The sequence below is a fragment of the Cavia porcellus genome, unplaced genomic scaffold (genome assembly GCF_034190915.1).
Source record: "Cavia porcellus strain 051 isolate PalLab524CR breed Dunkin Hartley unplaced genomic scaffold, mCavPor4.1 scaffold_6, whole genome shotgun sequence".
In the NCBI taxonomy this organism is placed as follows: domain Eukaryota; kingdom Metazoa; phylum Chordata; class Mammalia; order Rodentia; family Caviidae; genus Cavia; species Cavia porcellus.
Genome location: NW_026947489.1, coordinates 23,186,036 through 23,200,082, shown reverse-complemented (window position 1 = coordinate 23,200,082; position 14,047 = coordinate 23,186,036). Strand labels below are relative to the sequence as shown.

The 14,047-nt window shown below is 45.6% G+C and overlaps 1 protein-coding gene across 9 annotated transcripts in view; it reads left to right on the top strand.

Moving 5' to 3' along the window:
- The first annotated feature begins 7,044 nt into the window (after positions 1–7,044).
- Cpeb1 (cytoplasmic polyadenylation element binding protein 1) overlaps positions 7,045–14,047 on the top strand; it is an 80,113-nt gene continuing 73,110 nt past the window's right edge. For 2 of the 9 annotated variants that reach the window (XM_063250085.1, XM_063250083.1), the window contains exon 1: positions 7,965–8,109. In XM_063250085.1, coding sequence (XP_063106155.1) covers positions 8,056–8,109 — 54 coding nt within the window. In that variant the 5' untranslated portion in view covers positions 7,965–8,055. Of the gene's footprint in view, positions 7,062–7,203; positions 7,331–7,482; positions 7,622–7,785; positions 8,110–14,047 lie in introns of those variants that run through there. The other 7 variants (XM_063250086.1, XM_063250084.1, XM_063250089.1 and 4 more) reach the window with 6 other exon arrangements.

The following is a 14,047-nucleotide window of genomic DNA, read 5'->3' as shown; positions in this document are numbered from 1 at the left end:
TGATTGAGTCAGGGACTGAGCTGCTAAGGGTGGCTGTTTGGCCCATATGACTTTGTAGAGGGGGAGGGGAGTATGGCTCCCCACAGTACACCTCTGATAAGGAGTCTGAAAGTATCTCTGAGACACAGGGCAGGGCCAGGACACCAAGCCAGAATGCCTCAGTCCTTTTTATAAGCTCTTCCAGAAGCAAGTCTTCTTGAGTGGCCAGCTGTGCCCTTGGGTTCCTCTTGTAGGCCTCAGGAAGAAGGGATGCATCCCATGAAGAATTTCTCAGACACAGCAGTTCAGGGTGCAGTGTGTGGTTCAAAACATGTCAGCTCCACCTGGATGCAGAACCTGGGACGGGGCACCCAACTGGGAGGATGACCTGGCCACCTTAGAAGGGAAGAACCCTGCATGGGGGGCGGGCAGGATTCCTATTAACATGCAAATTCTGATCAGTGAATCCCTGGTGGGCTGAGAGTCTACTTTTTTAATAGACAGCCCACTTGAGTAGCGGAGACTAGTGTCCATGCCTACAACAAACCTGATCCCTGGTGACTTTTCTGGTGAGGAAAGAGGCTGAAAGAGCAACAGATGTACGAAGTGTTTTGTTAGAAGTCATGGATTCCCCACAGCCCTTCTCAGCGTGCTTACTACTGCACTGCGCATCATGATCATCCCTCCAACCACGGTGGGGGGACATGTACAGTGTTGCCCACGCTTGGTTCTGACCTTGGAATGCTTTTCTCACAGAACATTCTGACTGAGTTGAAGGAACACACTCCAGGGATAGCTTGAGATGTGGTGGCCCAGCTTCTGATCCTCGGCCATGCCTCCCAGCATCCCTGAGCCAGTCTGTCCAAGGGAAAGGTGAGGTGAGGTGGGTGTGGCTTCCTTTATAGAGAAAAAACAAAGCTAGGGCTGGGGGCCAGCCTTCTTGTGGCTCTGGGGACTTGCTGGGCTCCATGGCCCCAGACAGCAGCTGCAGCTATGGCTTCCTAAGGAGCCCTGGCACCCCAGTCTCCCTGGGATTACTGCTTTTGTCACTCCAGGTTCTGAGATGGAAGGTGATCCTCTTAGAAGTGTAAACAAGGACCACTAGAGAGTTCTCATGGGCGTTTATTCCACACTCACCTCTGGTGGATGTGTGTAACCTCCCAGATGGGCCAGCGAGCCCAGCTTCCTGATATGGCACCGTGTCATTCCTCTCACATTTCATCAGTATTGGGGTGTGTGAATGACAAGTATTCTGAGACCAGGTAGTAAAAGGCATTGCATTTCCATCTCAGTCTTTCTCACCCTCTCTAATCATCTGCTCTGGAGAAAACCAGCTGCCATGTCTTAGACCAGTGGTGAGGGCCATGTGACAAGGAATGCAAGCTTTCCCTAGTGCTCCACTGAGTAAGCTTGAATGCAGGTTATCCTCCTGCCCCAAAGAAATCTTCAAATATCTGTAGTTCTGCCAACTTGAGTACAACCTCATGAAAAACCCTGAATTGGACCTACCAGCTAATAAACCATTCTTACATTCCTAGCACTCAGAAATTGTGAGATAACAAACATTTGTTGTTATAAGTTGCTTAGTGTTAGGGGTAACTTAAAAGCAATAAGGAATTAATATGATCCAGCCTTTAATCTGGCTCCTAGGTACTAGAAAGTCCCCAGAGCCCGAGCCTCCAGCGTGCAGCTGCAGTCATCGTCTGAGCGGCTCCTTTTTGGCTCAGGAGGCTGCCTGTTAGTAATATTCAGGGGTTGTGTCAGCCTGGTGATAACAGATTTGTAGTCTGAAGTCAGCAAGTATTTTTCCTAGGGAAATGGGCATATACTGTAAATCCTCGACCTATAAATGAGGTTCATTCTGGGAGAACATTTGTAAGTTAATTTGACAAAGTGAGTTTTACAGAGTACACCTGTTAAAGTTCAAAAATCAGGGGCTTACTATACAAACCACTTTTACCTTCCCTAGCCAAATATCATTCACCAGCATTTTACTACCCTTAAATTGTCTCTTTATAAAGTTCTAAGCCAGAGTATGGTGGCCTATGGCAGTGGTCCCAGTTCAAACAAGAGGTTGTGTGTGAGCCTGGGAATTCCAGATCAGCTTGGGCAACATGGGCCCTGTCTCAAAACAAAACAAAAAGCTGCGCCTGGTTGTGCATGCTTGGGATCCAAGCTACTAGGAAGGCTGCAGCAGGAGAACAGCAAGTTTAAGACCAGCCTGAACAATTTAGCAAGATTATTTCAAGGTAAAAAATAAAATATAAAAAGGACTGGGAATGTAGCTCAGTGGTATAGTGCATGCCAAGCATGCTTGAGCTAGGGTTCAGTCCCTAACACTGCCAAAAATAAATGTATATTTCAAGTTTAAAGAGTAAAATAGAAGCTAGGCAGGATGGTGCACACCTGTAATCCCAGCTGAGGCAGTAAGATCCCCAATTAGAGCCTAGCCTGGGTAATTTAGCAGTTTAAAATAAAAATAATTTTAAAAGGGTTGAGAATATAGCTAAATGTGAGGCCCTGCATTTAATCCCCAGTACCTTAAATTAAAACAAATATAAACATGTGTGTGCTGATCTCACAACTTGAAACTAAAGCATTTGTCAATTGACTTGACTCTGTCCATTTCACAAGCTTTTCCCTTCCTACCTGAAGTAAATCTTTCTGGATTTTCTGTTTACCAATGCCATACACATTGTCTGGTAGTTTGGAGTACATACAGATACGTTCCTAAGTAATATATAGCATGTGAAAAGAGTGAACTGCATGTTTTAAAATTTTCTATCAGTGACATCTAGGATATGTATTCTCCTGCATCTTGCTTTTTAAAATTCAATATTGTTCTTTATTCCATTTACTTATGGCTTGATTTTACATACATCACATACATACATTACATGAGTTCATCATTTATTTTCCTATTGGTGGACATCTAAGATTTTTGTTTTTGTAACTATGAACAAAACAGCTATGACCATTTTTCTTGTGCTTTTAACATGTCAAAGTTTCTACCTACTTTCCTTGGAGTGGAATTACTGCATCATATACACTTTTTCAATTTAACTAGATAATATCAAATTGCTCACATCAAGGATATTTTTAGCAGTTTCATTCATAATCCCCAATCTGGGAATAATCTAAATTCCAATCAACGTGAGTGGAGAAATGAGTTATGTGGTATATCAACACCGAAATACAACATGGGAACAAAAGGATCAAGCTACACACAGGGATATGTTGAGTGAAGAAGCTAGCACTAACATGAAGTTCCTAACAGGCAAAAAATTTATGACAAACTCAGTAGCAATGACTATTTCCTCACGACAAAGGTTGGGAGAGGACATGATGGAGTCTCTGGGGTGAAGAGCATCTGGGTCTGTGAACGATGGCTGAGTGTATCTATCTATGCATAAGTAGGTAAGAAGTCATTGAGCTGTGACCCCATGGCTGTACTTTTTGAGAGGGAGGGACTCATTATGTAGCCCAGGCCGGCCTCAGACTCAAAAATCCTCCTGCTTCAGCTTGCTGAGTAGCTGGAATTATAGGTATGCTTCTATATTTTAAATTTTTTTAAAGATAATAAAATCCAGCAAAACAAAAACAGAACAAAGTCAATCAAAATAAAGCAGTGAAACTGGTACAGAACTTTGAAGCAGGATATTAGGAAAACCACCATGGCTACCATAGTATATTTTGTTATCTTCACCAACAGTTGTTCATTCCACTAGATACAGAAAAATCAAACCAAAATAGAATAAAAGCAATATTCTAGGGGTTTTTTTGGTACCAGGTTTTTCTTTTGGTACCAGGGATCAAACTCATGACCTCATGCTTGCCAGATAGGCACTGTGCCATTAAGCTATATCCCTGGCCCCTCAGTGTTCTGGTTTTTTGTTTTGTTTTGGTACTGGAGATTGAATTCATGCATGACCTTACGCTTGTGCTGCTGAGCTAAACCCCTAGCCTCAATATTGTGTTTTGATTGGTTCTATATTTTAAATTTGATAGAAATCCCATCACTCACAGCTTTTCCAAACTAAATCTTTGCAGGTTACATGTATTGAAAACATCTAATGGCTTAACAATAAACTAAATAAACTAAATTTTAAAATTCTAGTGAGTGGCCCAAGACACAGCTCAGCAGCACACCTGTTTGCCAAGTGTGAGGTCGTCAGTTCTATCCTCAGTACAAAAAAACAAATCCAGGGCGATCAAATTTTCTTCTTTTATATCCGTTTTTTTTTTTTTTTTTTTTTTTTTTTGGGTACTGCGGATTGAACTCTTGACCTCACACTTGCCAGGCAGGTGCTTGTGCTGCTGACCTAAACCCCAGGCCCTATTGTTGTTTTTAGTGTCTAAAATTCATCTACAAGCTTAGGTAATAAAAATGCTTTATATTCTTCAAAAATTTTCAAGCAAAGCTTTTCACATCTTTAATGTACTGTAGATTTAATTTTTGTATGATGAAAATGGAGTTTGACCCACTGATTTTTATTCTACCTAAAAGGCTATGGAAAAACAAACATGGTTTCTTCAGCACAGGCTTGGTGAGACTTGAACAGACTGTCAATTTCCCTTGTGGTCTTGAGTTTCTCAGTGAATCCTCTTATGCAATGGGGAAATCACTTTCTCCTAACCATTTTCTTCTTTCAGCTCTCTGCCTACTGTAGAAGCACTGAATACTTAAGCATGTAAAGAACTCTGGATTGTGCAATGGGGATATAGCTTAATGGTTCAGTGCTTGTCTGGCATGTGTGAGGCCCTGGGTTCAATTCCCAGAATCTCAAAAAAAGACTACAGGGTCCCTTCTGTTCTGATATGGCATGTATTTAAAACAATCCAGGCAACTAAAGTTAATACTTAAACCCTGCATTGTCAGAGTGGGGCTTGACTGCAGAGATGGTGCCAGGCATGGCTGAGCTCAAAGGATGCTGACTGAGAGAATGGATAATGCCGCCCATTTGTTCCCACTGCTTCTGCCAGTGCAGCTGTGGGGGCTGGACCAAGTCATTTAATACCTACACCCCTTCCCCAGGGATGGCAGACACCTTTCAGTCTAGCCACTGTCCTTCCTGTGTGACCCAAAAACCTAATCAGGTGTGGGCAGGGAGCAAGGACTCATCACACCTGAAGCCACCCCTGCATCTGGACCTGGAGAACTCTGGCCCACATGAGGAAGTGCTGGTAGGTCTGTTCTCAGGTTATGAACCCAGAAGACTCCTGGGTTTGAGTCTCTACTTTGTTGCTGCTGGCTGCGGGTCCTTGGGAAATTTATTATTTTTGAGTTTCAGTTTTCTGGTCTGCAGTATTGGGTTACACAACTGAAGCATTTGGAACTGTGCTAAGCACACAGTACTTGTGAAGACGACCAATTGTTACCTGCAACAAAAAGTTCAGTGAGATTTCAAGCAGCCACGACTCTTGATCCAGGTCACTTAAAAGATGCAGTCCCTTTCCTACTGATGAAAGCTTTGAAACAGGAAAGGGCTCCTGGACACTCATTCCCAGTCTCAGACCCCCACCTGCTCCCAGTACTGAGGCATCAAACTGGGAGTTCATGAGTTACATGCCAGCTCCCCGATCCAAGTCTCAAGTTTGCAATCTTCCTGCCTCCACCTCTCAAATGCTGGGATTACTGGTGTGTACTACTGCACTAGCTCGGGTTAAACTCAGCATTTGGGTCATGGAGAATCAACTAAGAGATCACAAACTGACAGCCACATGGGTCGCCTGGTTGTAAAGTTCACATTAATAACTGCACATATAAAAATATCTGTATGTGCAGCTTTTCTGGGAAGATGCAGCCTGGTTGGGACCTACTTCCTACAGGGAAGAATTTAGCGTACGGAAAGGCATCTGGGTGTGGCACCCCGAGGGCCCAAGCAAGATATACCGTGCTCCTGTGCTGTCGCCACCTAGGATGAGAGCAGAGATGTGCCAGAAGGGGGGCTCCCTAGCAGCTGCTGACCTGGTCCTGCAGTCCTCACCGTCTGTATCCTTGACCTCAGCAACCCCAGGGAAGCTCCCGCTGCAAGACCTGGGGTGGGTGGAGATTGGGTCATTCCTGGCACTTGGCCCCATCTGGACTTATTTAGCATCGTCCCTATGTTCCCTGTCTTCTTCCTCACTAAACACGAGACATGCCACTCTCTTCCCAAATTAGCCTGGGAAGAAAGCATGTGCCCCTCCTTGCCCGTGAGAGTCAGGGCAGCCTCCCCTGCCTGCCAGTCATGGGGCAGTGCCCATGTTCCCCAACTGCCAAGAGGCTCTTTGACCACAGGAAGTGCTTAATAACATTAACAGTGTACCACATGGAACACTTAATGCTCAAAGCATTCAGATCACCATTTTCTGCCCTCCTCCAACAAAACAGGCTTGAATCCAAGACCCTCCCACTCAGCCCTTTCTTCTGCTTTTAATTTCGAGACAGGGCCTAAGTCACTAAGTTTCACAGTGTTTTAACTTTGGATGCTCCTGTTTCAGCCTCTCAAGGGCGCTGTGATCACACCACGCCTGATTCCAGTCACACCTGCTTAAGAGCCCCAACAACTAACTGCTGTCCAGTTCACAATTCTTCAGTTTCCAGCTCGCTGCAGAATAAAGACTCTTTGCAAACAGTCGCCTTCTCGGTCCAGGGCAGATCCAGCCGCTCACCCACTCGGTGCCCGCTCCTCTCCGCCCGCACCCGGCGCCAGGCTCCCCGCCTGGAATGCCGTCTCCGCCTCTGCGCCGCCGGGGCTTCCGGTCCGCTGCAACCGAGGCCGGCCTGTCCTCCTCCGGCCCGGGTTTCCCCCGCTCCCTGCTTTTGCAAAGCTTCCCTACCAAAGCGGCGGCTCCCCAGGGAGCTGCGGTGCTGAGGGGGCCCCAGGTGTCGGAAGCTTTCCGGAAACCCTGCCGCCGGCCCGCCCCCCCCCCCCCGCCGGGACCGATCGGGCTGAGCGCGAGGCTGGCTGTCACCCGAGGCCACCGCAGAAAGCCGCACGCGTCCTGGCCCTCGGACAAAGCACCCTGTTCCCTAGGGGTAAAACTGAGGCCCACGGGGGGGCCGCGACTCGAACAGGCCCGCGAGAAAGCGCGCTCAGGTCGGGACCTTCGCCTGGCGTCCCCGCCCGGTGGGCGGCGGGGCGGGGCGGGGCCGGACCGGCGGGGGTGTGGGGGAGGGGCCAGCGGCACAGGTGCCCCGCATTCGGCGGGGGGGGCGGCTCCGTGCTTTATAAGCCGCTGGGCACTGCGCTGCGCGCGGCCCGCTGCAGAAATAGAGCCACGTGCGTGCGCGTCCCGCCCGCCCGCCGGCCGGTCGGCCGGCCCGTCAGTCAGCCTGACAGGGCCCGGCCCCATGGCGTTTCCACCGGTAAGAGCCGCCCACCCTCCGGCCGGGCCGGGCCTTGCGGGTTCCGTCACCACAGCTAACGGTCCGCGCGCCGCCTCAGCCGCCCCAGCGCGTCCTCCCCGCCTCTCTCCGCGCGCGTCCAGGCGGGGCGCGGTCACGTGCCCGCAGGCGTGGGGCCTCGTGGAAGGCTTGCAGTGGCAGGGGGGCGGGGAAGTCTCCGCGTGACTCAGGTCCTTCAGCTTAAAAGCTTAAAGGCGCCGCAGTCCCGGAACAGTAGGCTACTCGGGCGGTCTAGCGCGCCCGGGCAAACAGGTGCGAACTAAGTGGAAGAGGGCCCGGGACCCTACCCCCACCCTACCCCCAGCCTATCAGTGCAACCGTAGCACTTGAGACCCCACCTCACCCCAGCCGTGAGTCTCGTCCACACCGGGTGGGGCGGGGCTCCTGGCCGGCAAAACTCTTCCAGCTGGGCCTGCCATGGAGACCGCTGCGAAGGCGCGGGCGCGGTCCCTTTAAGGCGGAGGGATTGGGCCTCGTGCAGCACGCCGTTCAGGCCGGGAGGTCACGTGTCTTCACACGTCCGAGTGGCGCGAGAGCCCGAGTCCCAGGGTTGCACGCGCCTGGGCGTCGAATCCCGTGGTCCCGCGGTTTTGAGGTGCGTTCGGGCGCAGGCGGAGGAGGGCCTGTGAGGTGGCGCGCGTGTGGTGCCCCCTAGGCTGGCTGGTGTGCCCCGGCGAGACGCATGCATGTGGCCTTGGCGTCGTCGTGCCGGCATTTTCCTCAGCCCCGGCAGTGGTCAGGTGCGCCTAGGCAGCGGGCAAGATGGGGGCACGTTGGGAGGCCCGGGCCAGCGGGCGGCAGGCAAGTGCAGCCGTCTCGGGTCCTTGGGATCAGGGCGAAGGGTCCTTGGGATCAGGGCTTCTTCGCGTGGGTGTGCCCTAGGGCTCCACGGACCCCAGAGCTCCACAGCCGCACGTATTCGCGCCCCGTCTTGCGAGGGCCTCTGAATGCAGACGGCGGGCTGCAGACCACGGGCTGGAGCCAGGCCCCGCTGCGTCTGGCGCGGGCGGCTCCTGCCGCTCTGGCTGGATGGGGCGACAGGCGGGCGGCGGGATGGGTAGCGCCCTGCGGCTGACTGGCCTACCGTCAGGTGCTAGGAAATGGAAGTTCATCCTGCCAGGCAGAATAAAACCCGCCAAATGCGAATTGGCGGTGGTTTTCTTGGATGGTTCGCTTTTCTCATTGTTGGACGGGGTGAACGTTCTGCTGCGGGGAGTCCTAGGACAGGATTGTGCAGGGCTCAGGCTAGTCGCTTTTCTTCTTCACGGAGTTTTCTTGAGAGAAACTAGTCCCAGAGCACGTTGCTTTGCGAGTGTGAGAGTGATTCTGTTTAAATTGGGTGGCCTGGTGGTAAATACTCTGGGCTTCGTGGTGGAGCATTCTGGGAAAATGAGGCAGGAGGATCAGGAATTTGAGCTCAGCTTGAAGAATTTGGTGGCTTTGAGGATTTTTCTCAAAGGGGGATACGGTTCACTGCAAAGGCCCTGTACTGAAATTTTTTTTGGAGTTTGCTAACTTTACATATAGGTAATAAACTCAGCCTTTCTCCTGTGAAAATACTTGTCTTCCCTCTCCTTTTGCCTGCCTACACTCAGATGTGGAAGAGGGATTATGCCTGCCTGAACAGCTGAGAGGAGGTTAGGGAGTTAATGTGGTGGGAACATTTGCAGTTAGGAAAACCCTCAGGGAGGGTCTTTGCTTTTACTGTGGTACACAGGACAGTATTCATGAGACGGAAGATAGGTGCTGATGATAAACTTCTAAGATTCCAGGCTGGACACCAAACCTAATAACAAATGAGCTGATGATAATAGCTGTCCCAGTAAGCATTTTTACTGAGCACAACTATTTTGTCTTGAACCGTTAAAATAGGTTGCAAACCCAAACTCTTTGGATACTTGAGGTAACATAAATAAGGCAAGACTATTAACCTCTAGTGATCTGGGAAGTTCGTACTTAATGGTCTCTATAAAGACCTCTCTAAAGAAGCATCCATTGATGTCAAGCCAAAAAAAAATTTTTTTTTAAAAATTGTGGGCCTAATTCGATGGATCTTTTCACTTTCTTCTTAGTCAAGCTGGCCAAGTCTGTACTTTGATAAATCTCCTTTCAAGTGTACTAGAATTTTAAAAAGTAAAACAGTGTAGACCAAAGGTAATATTTGTATAATTTTGGATTCAACCTGATAGCTAGTTTGGGATCTGTCTTAAGACATTAGGTTTCCCCCTATTTTACAGATGAGGAAACTGACTCAGAGATTGCTGTGAGGCTGTTAAGTGATGGAATCATGTACTAGGTCTTTCTTTCTAGTCATAGCTCAGTTTGTTTCATTATGTGTATTCTGATATGTCAGAGAGGTTAATTGGTAATGTGTACTGCAGGGAAAAAGGCTGTGGCTGGTCTCTCGTATCTAAGCAGAGTAAACTTTAACTGCATTGGTGGGAATCGCTTGTTGTTGTAGAAGTCAGTGGGTCTTCTGAACACCAGTACAGCAGGGTTGATGGCAGGAAAAATGTGCTGTGTCTATCATTCCATGTTGTGTGTCAGAGCAGTGAGCTGATCTGCGAGCCAGAAGTCTGGAGAAAGCAGGCTCCTCCCACAGTGGGAGTGACCCTCCAAGTCCTCTGCACAAAAGACTTTTCCTTTTTCAGCATAGTTAAAATTTTAATAACTTTTTCTATCTGGGGCAAGGAAGGTTTGAAATCATACTATTTTAAGAACTATATATTAGTAGGAAAGACTTACTAAATATGACTTTCTGTTTTAGCTAAAACACTCATAAAGACGATTCAGATTTACAGGAAGGATTTTAATAAATGTTTATTAGTTTTGGTGGTTGGTAGTAAACCAGGGCCTTATGCATACTAAGCACATGCTCTATCACTGAGCCACAGATAAAGGTTTTCAAAAGCAATATGTGGCAAAATATCCAGGAATAAGCTCTTAGGACATATGAAGGCCCTGCTCCAGAAACGAGAGGTGTGGAGTTTTAATTCTGAGTAAAATAATCTCAGCATTAGACACAGCTACAGTAGCAGATGTGAAAGAGTACAGAAGTTTATTTTTGTATATTATTCGTAAGGATTTAAAGTGGATGGGCTGGGGATGTGGTTCAGTAGTAGAGCTCTTGCCTTGCTAGCATAAAGCCCTTGGGTTGGATCCCCAACACCACCACAAAACAAAACAAAAAAGTGGTAAAGAGCATATTGAAGCCTTTGCTAAAGAGATTTTTCTGTGAGAATGTAGAATCATGAGCTGTGTAGCCCCCCCCCCTTTTTTTTTAACCTAGGCCTAAAAAGTTATAGGAAAGATAGCAACTTTGAAATGTTGCCTGTCACTTGTCCTTATCCTTCTCTAGCAACCTTTACCAGCTAGATAGGCAGCTATAAATCCAGTGTTTGCAGATTTGGGCAGTAGGGGGCATTGGGTAGGGTTGGGGAAATGACTTAACTTCAGTTATCTATTTTTTAGTATCATATTTTATGCTGTGTTATGTGTAGAAGCTTTCTCATTCATTAGTTTCAGGTTCTTTGGCTGAATAACAATTCCCTAAAATTGTTTGTTTAAAGAGCAAATTAATTAGTAGGTTTGTACTTTTACCTTAAAATTTGAGCAGGAATGTAAACCAAACCCAGATATTGATTAATAAACTATTGTCTTCAGTAGCTAGTAGTGGAGGCAGTAAAAGAATTATGGGGTGAAATACAAATTTTATGTGTGTGTTATGGAAGAGCTGCAGTAATCTCATGCTAGTCTGCAAGTCTGATTTTCCTGGATAGTGTCTAAACTGAATTTACTCTGGGTAGAATTTTTTAAAAACTCTAAGGCAGAGGGGTAAGAAAGGGTTTAGACCTAGAGTTTGAGATATAAGAGGTTATATAGATAAATTGGCTTCTTGTATTATTTAAAGCCAAGTAGCACTGATTGCACCCTTTCAGTGTTTAAGTCTTTTAGATCCTTCTGACTCTGCCCATTTCCCTCCTACATGGCAGCTTTAGAAATGTCCTTTTATTTTGCTGTACCATTGTTGTAGCATGTTTTTAGTCAAACCTACATATGAGAGATTCTTCTGCAAGTACAGATATCAAGGATTGAAAGTTTTTATGTTGAAGATAAGACTCCACATGATATAGCTGAAGAGATTGAACTAGTGTGTATAATATATAATATTTAATATTTTCATAGGAAAATGTCTGACTTTTTATAAAAAAGTATATTTCAGGGTGTTTAATCCACAGCGTAGATTTAATTGCTAGTGACTTTTGTTAGTGGAATATAAAAAGATTCCTCAGTTATTTTGCTGCCTTAATATATAATATGTTTTAAAGTAACTCTGGTATGTGCATGGAGGTATTGATTAAATGGAGCTAAGCTTTGTTATCAGTAATTGAGGACAACACTTAGGCATGGATAAGCTGAAATCTCTCCTTCACTTTGTTTTCCTATATGATTGGAGAAGTCCTTTTAGATTATAGTGAGTTAACACTCTGTTTTTATTTTTTAAGGCTTTTGTGCTGTCTTCCCTGGAGATAATTGTAGAGTCCCCAGAAGGGCAGGTCTAAGGTTGATACGTGTGTTGGAAATGGGGCACTGTTGATTCAGGGAATAACTTGACTAATATTATTACTGCTTTTTTTTAATCCTTGGCCAGTATAGTATAGAGTACCATTTGGATGGGTTTAGCTCGCAGTCTTCAATACAGGTGTAAGAGCAGCTTTCCTTTGTTGGAAGAAAGCTGTTACCTTGAAGGACAGGTGTTTGTTTTTTTTTGGGGGGGTTGGGGTTTTGGTGTGTGTATATACCTTTTGACAGCGTTTAATCTCACTGCTTAACATCTGTGCTCTCAGCATTCTAGCTTTATGCTCCTGGGTTCTGGCCCTGGCACCATCTGTCTCATGAATTGTTCCTTTCTCATGAGACTTTTTAAAAAGCTATCATCTTAGAATTGTTTTGAAACTGAAAAAGTGTTAGAGATGTGTCTCTCAGGTATAATTTGGAAATGACACTGATCCTAGATTTTAATTTTTGACTACTTTTTGTGGACAAAGGAGAATTACGTTTAGACTAAAAAGTGATTGTTTTATACAGTGAATGATTAATTGAGCCAGAACTAAAATTCACATTTCCTCATTTCTAGACTAGTGTTATTTCTAGAATTCACACATATTGATCTCTCTTAATTGAACTCTATCTCATTTTTCTTAAAATTGCCCTTTGGCTCAGAAAATTCTGTGTTTTTTTTCCTCTCAAGCTCCATTTCAGGAGAATTGTTCAAAAATTGGATTTAGTTGTAGGCCAGAAAAGTGAGTCTTACTAAAGTAAGACAGTTTATTTGAAGATGGGAAAAGAGGAAAAGAGGTGACAGGTTCTCAGAAGGAACAGGGAGAAGTTGAAAGTGAATTGCTCTGACACAGTCTTATACAGCATATCTGTGAAAGTTTGTAAGTTTAGCCGGATGTGGTGGCTCATGTCTGTAATCCCAGCACTCGGGAGGCTGAGGCAGGAAGATCATTGTGAGTTTGAGACCAGCCTGGGCTACAAAGTGAGCTCAAGGCCAGCTCGAACTGCATAGCAAGACCCTGTCTCAAAAAATAAAAAAAAAAAAGTTTGTAAGTCAAATGTTTGAAAGTTGAAGATTTGCTATATTTGAGATTGAACCCAGATCCTTGAGTAGGTTTAGCAAATGTTCTATCACTGAGCTACACACCCAGCCTTATGGCTTTTATCTTACTGGTCATTTTTATCTTGATGCTGGAGGCTTCTTTGTCATCCTCAATACTATATTCCCTATAGTTCAGTCTGTTGTATCATTCTTGTCCCCACATACAGGATTTGGTTCCATGGATTCCTGTAGTTGCACCAGCTCTTTAGTTACCAAGTTTTAGGGTTAAGCACTTTATTTACCCTTTGTTGTTTTCAAGTCCTATGGTTACTGTTGGACTATTGAATGCATATATCTATCTGAGACATTTTAAACACTGGTGGGATTTCTAATTCTGAAAGCAGAATCATTTTTTTCTCATTTCCTCATCTCTTGGACTAATCTGATTCTATCTGTTTCACTCAATTAGTCTTAATTTTTCCCAACTAGATTCCAGACTCTTTTCCTCTTGGGGACAAGAGCTGTATTGGGGTGTTTTGTTTCTTCCCAGCAGAGGCTTTACTGCAGAAGGGTTCTGGGTAAGTACTTGGTTGTAGCTTTCCTTTGGAAATTTCTTCCCAATGTTTACAACTACACAACCTGGTTGTAATCCTGTAATCCTGTAGCCCTGTATTTTTTCACTATTTCTCCATTCTCTTTGCTAGTTCACTAATTCAAGTATACTTTGCATGAATATTTTCAGTCTGATTTTTCCACTATACTTCTCAGTTGTGCTTGTGTATTCACATCTGCCACTGTGGCAGAGCATCACACCAATGTTTCTACAGCTTCCTCTGCGTATCCCTTTAGCCCTTGATTTTTAGTGGATTGTTCTGTCTCCCAGCCTGGATGGTGATTTCTGTGTGAGAGACCTTTTTGCTGGGTCCTTCCTTTTTCTGATCCCTCCAGATGAAAATTAATGTTCACTTACCAGTTCTACAGCTTTATGACACTCAGTCATTTCAGGATTTGAGCTTTTGTTTGGACCAGAGATTAGTCTATGAACAAAAAGCAAAGATACTGAGAACAATGTATTA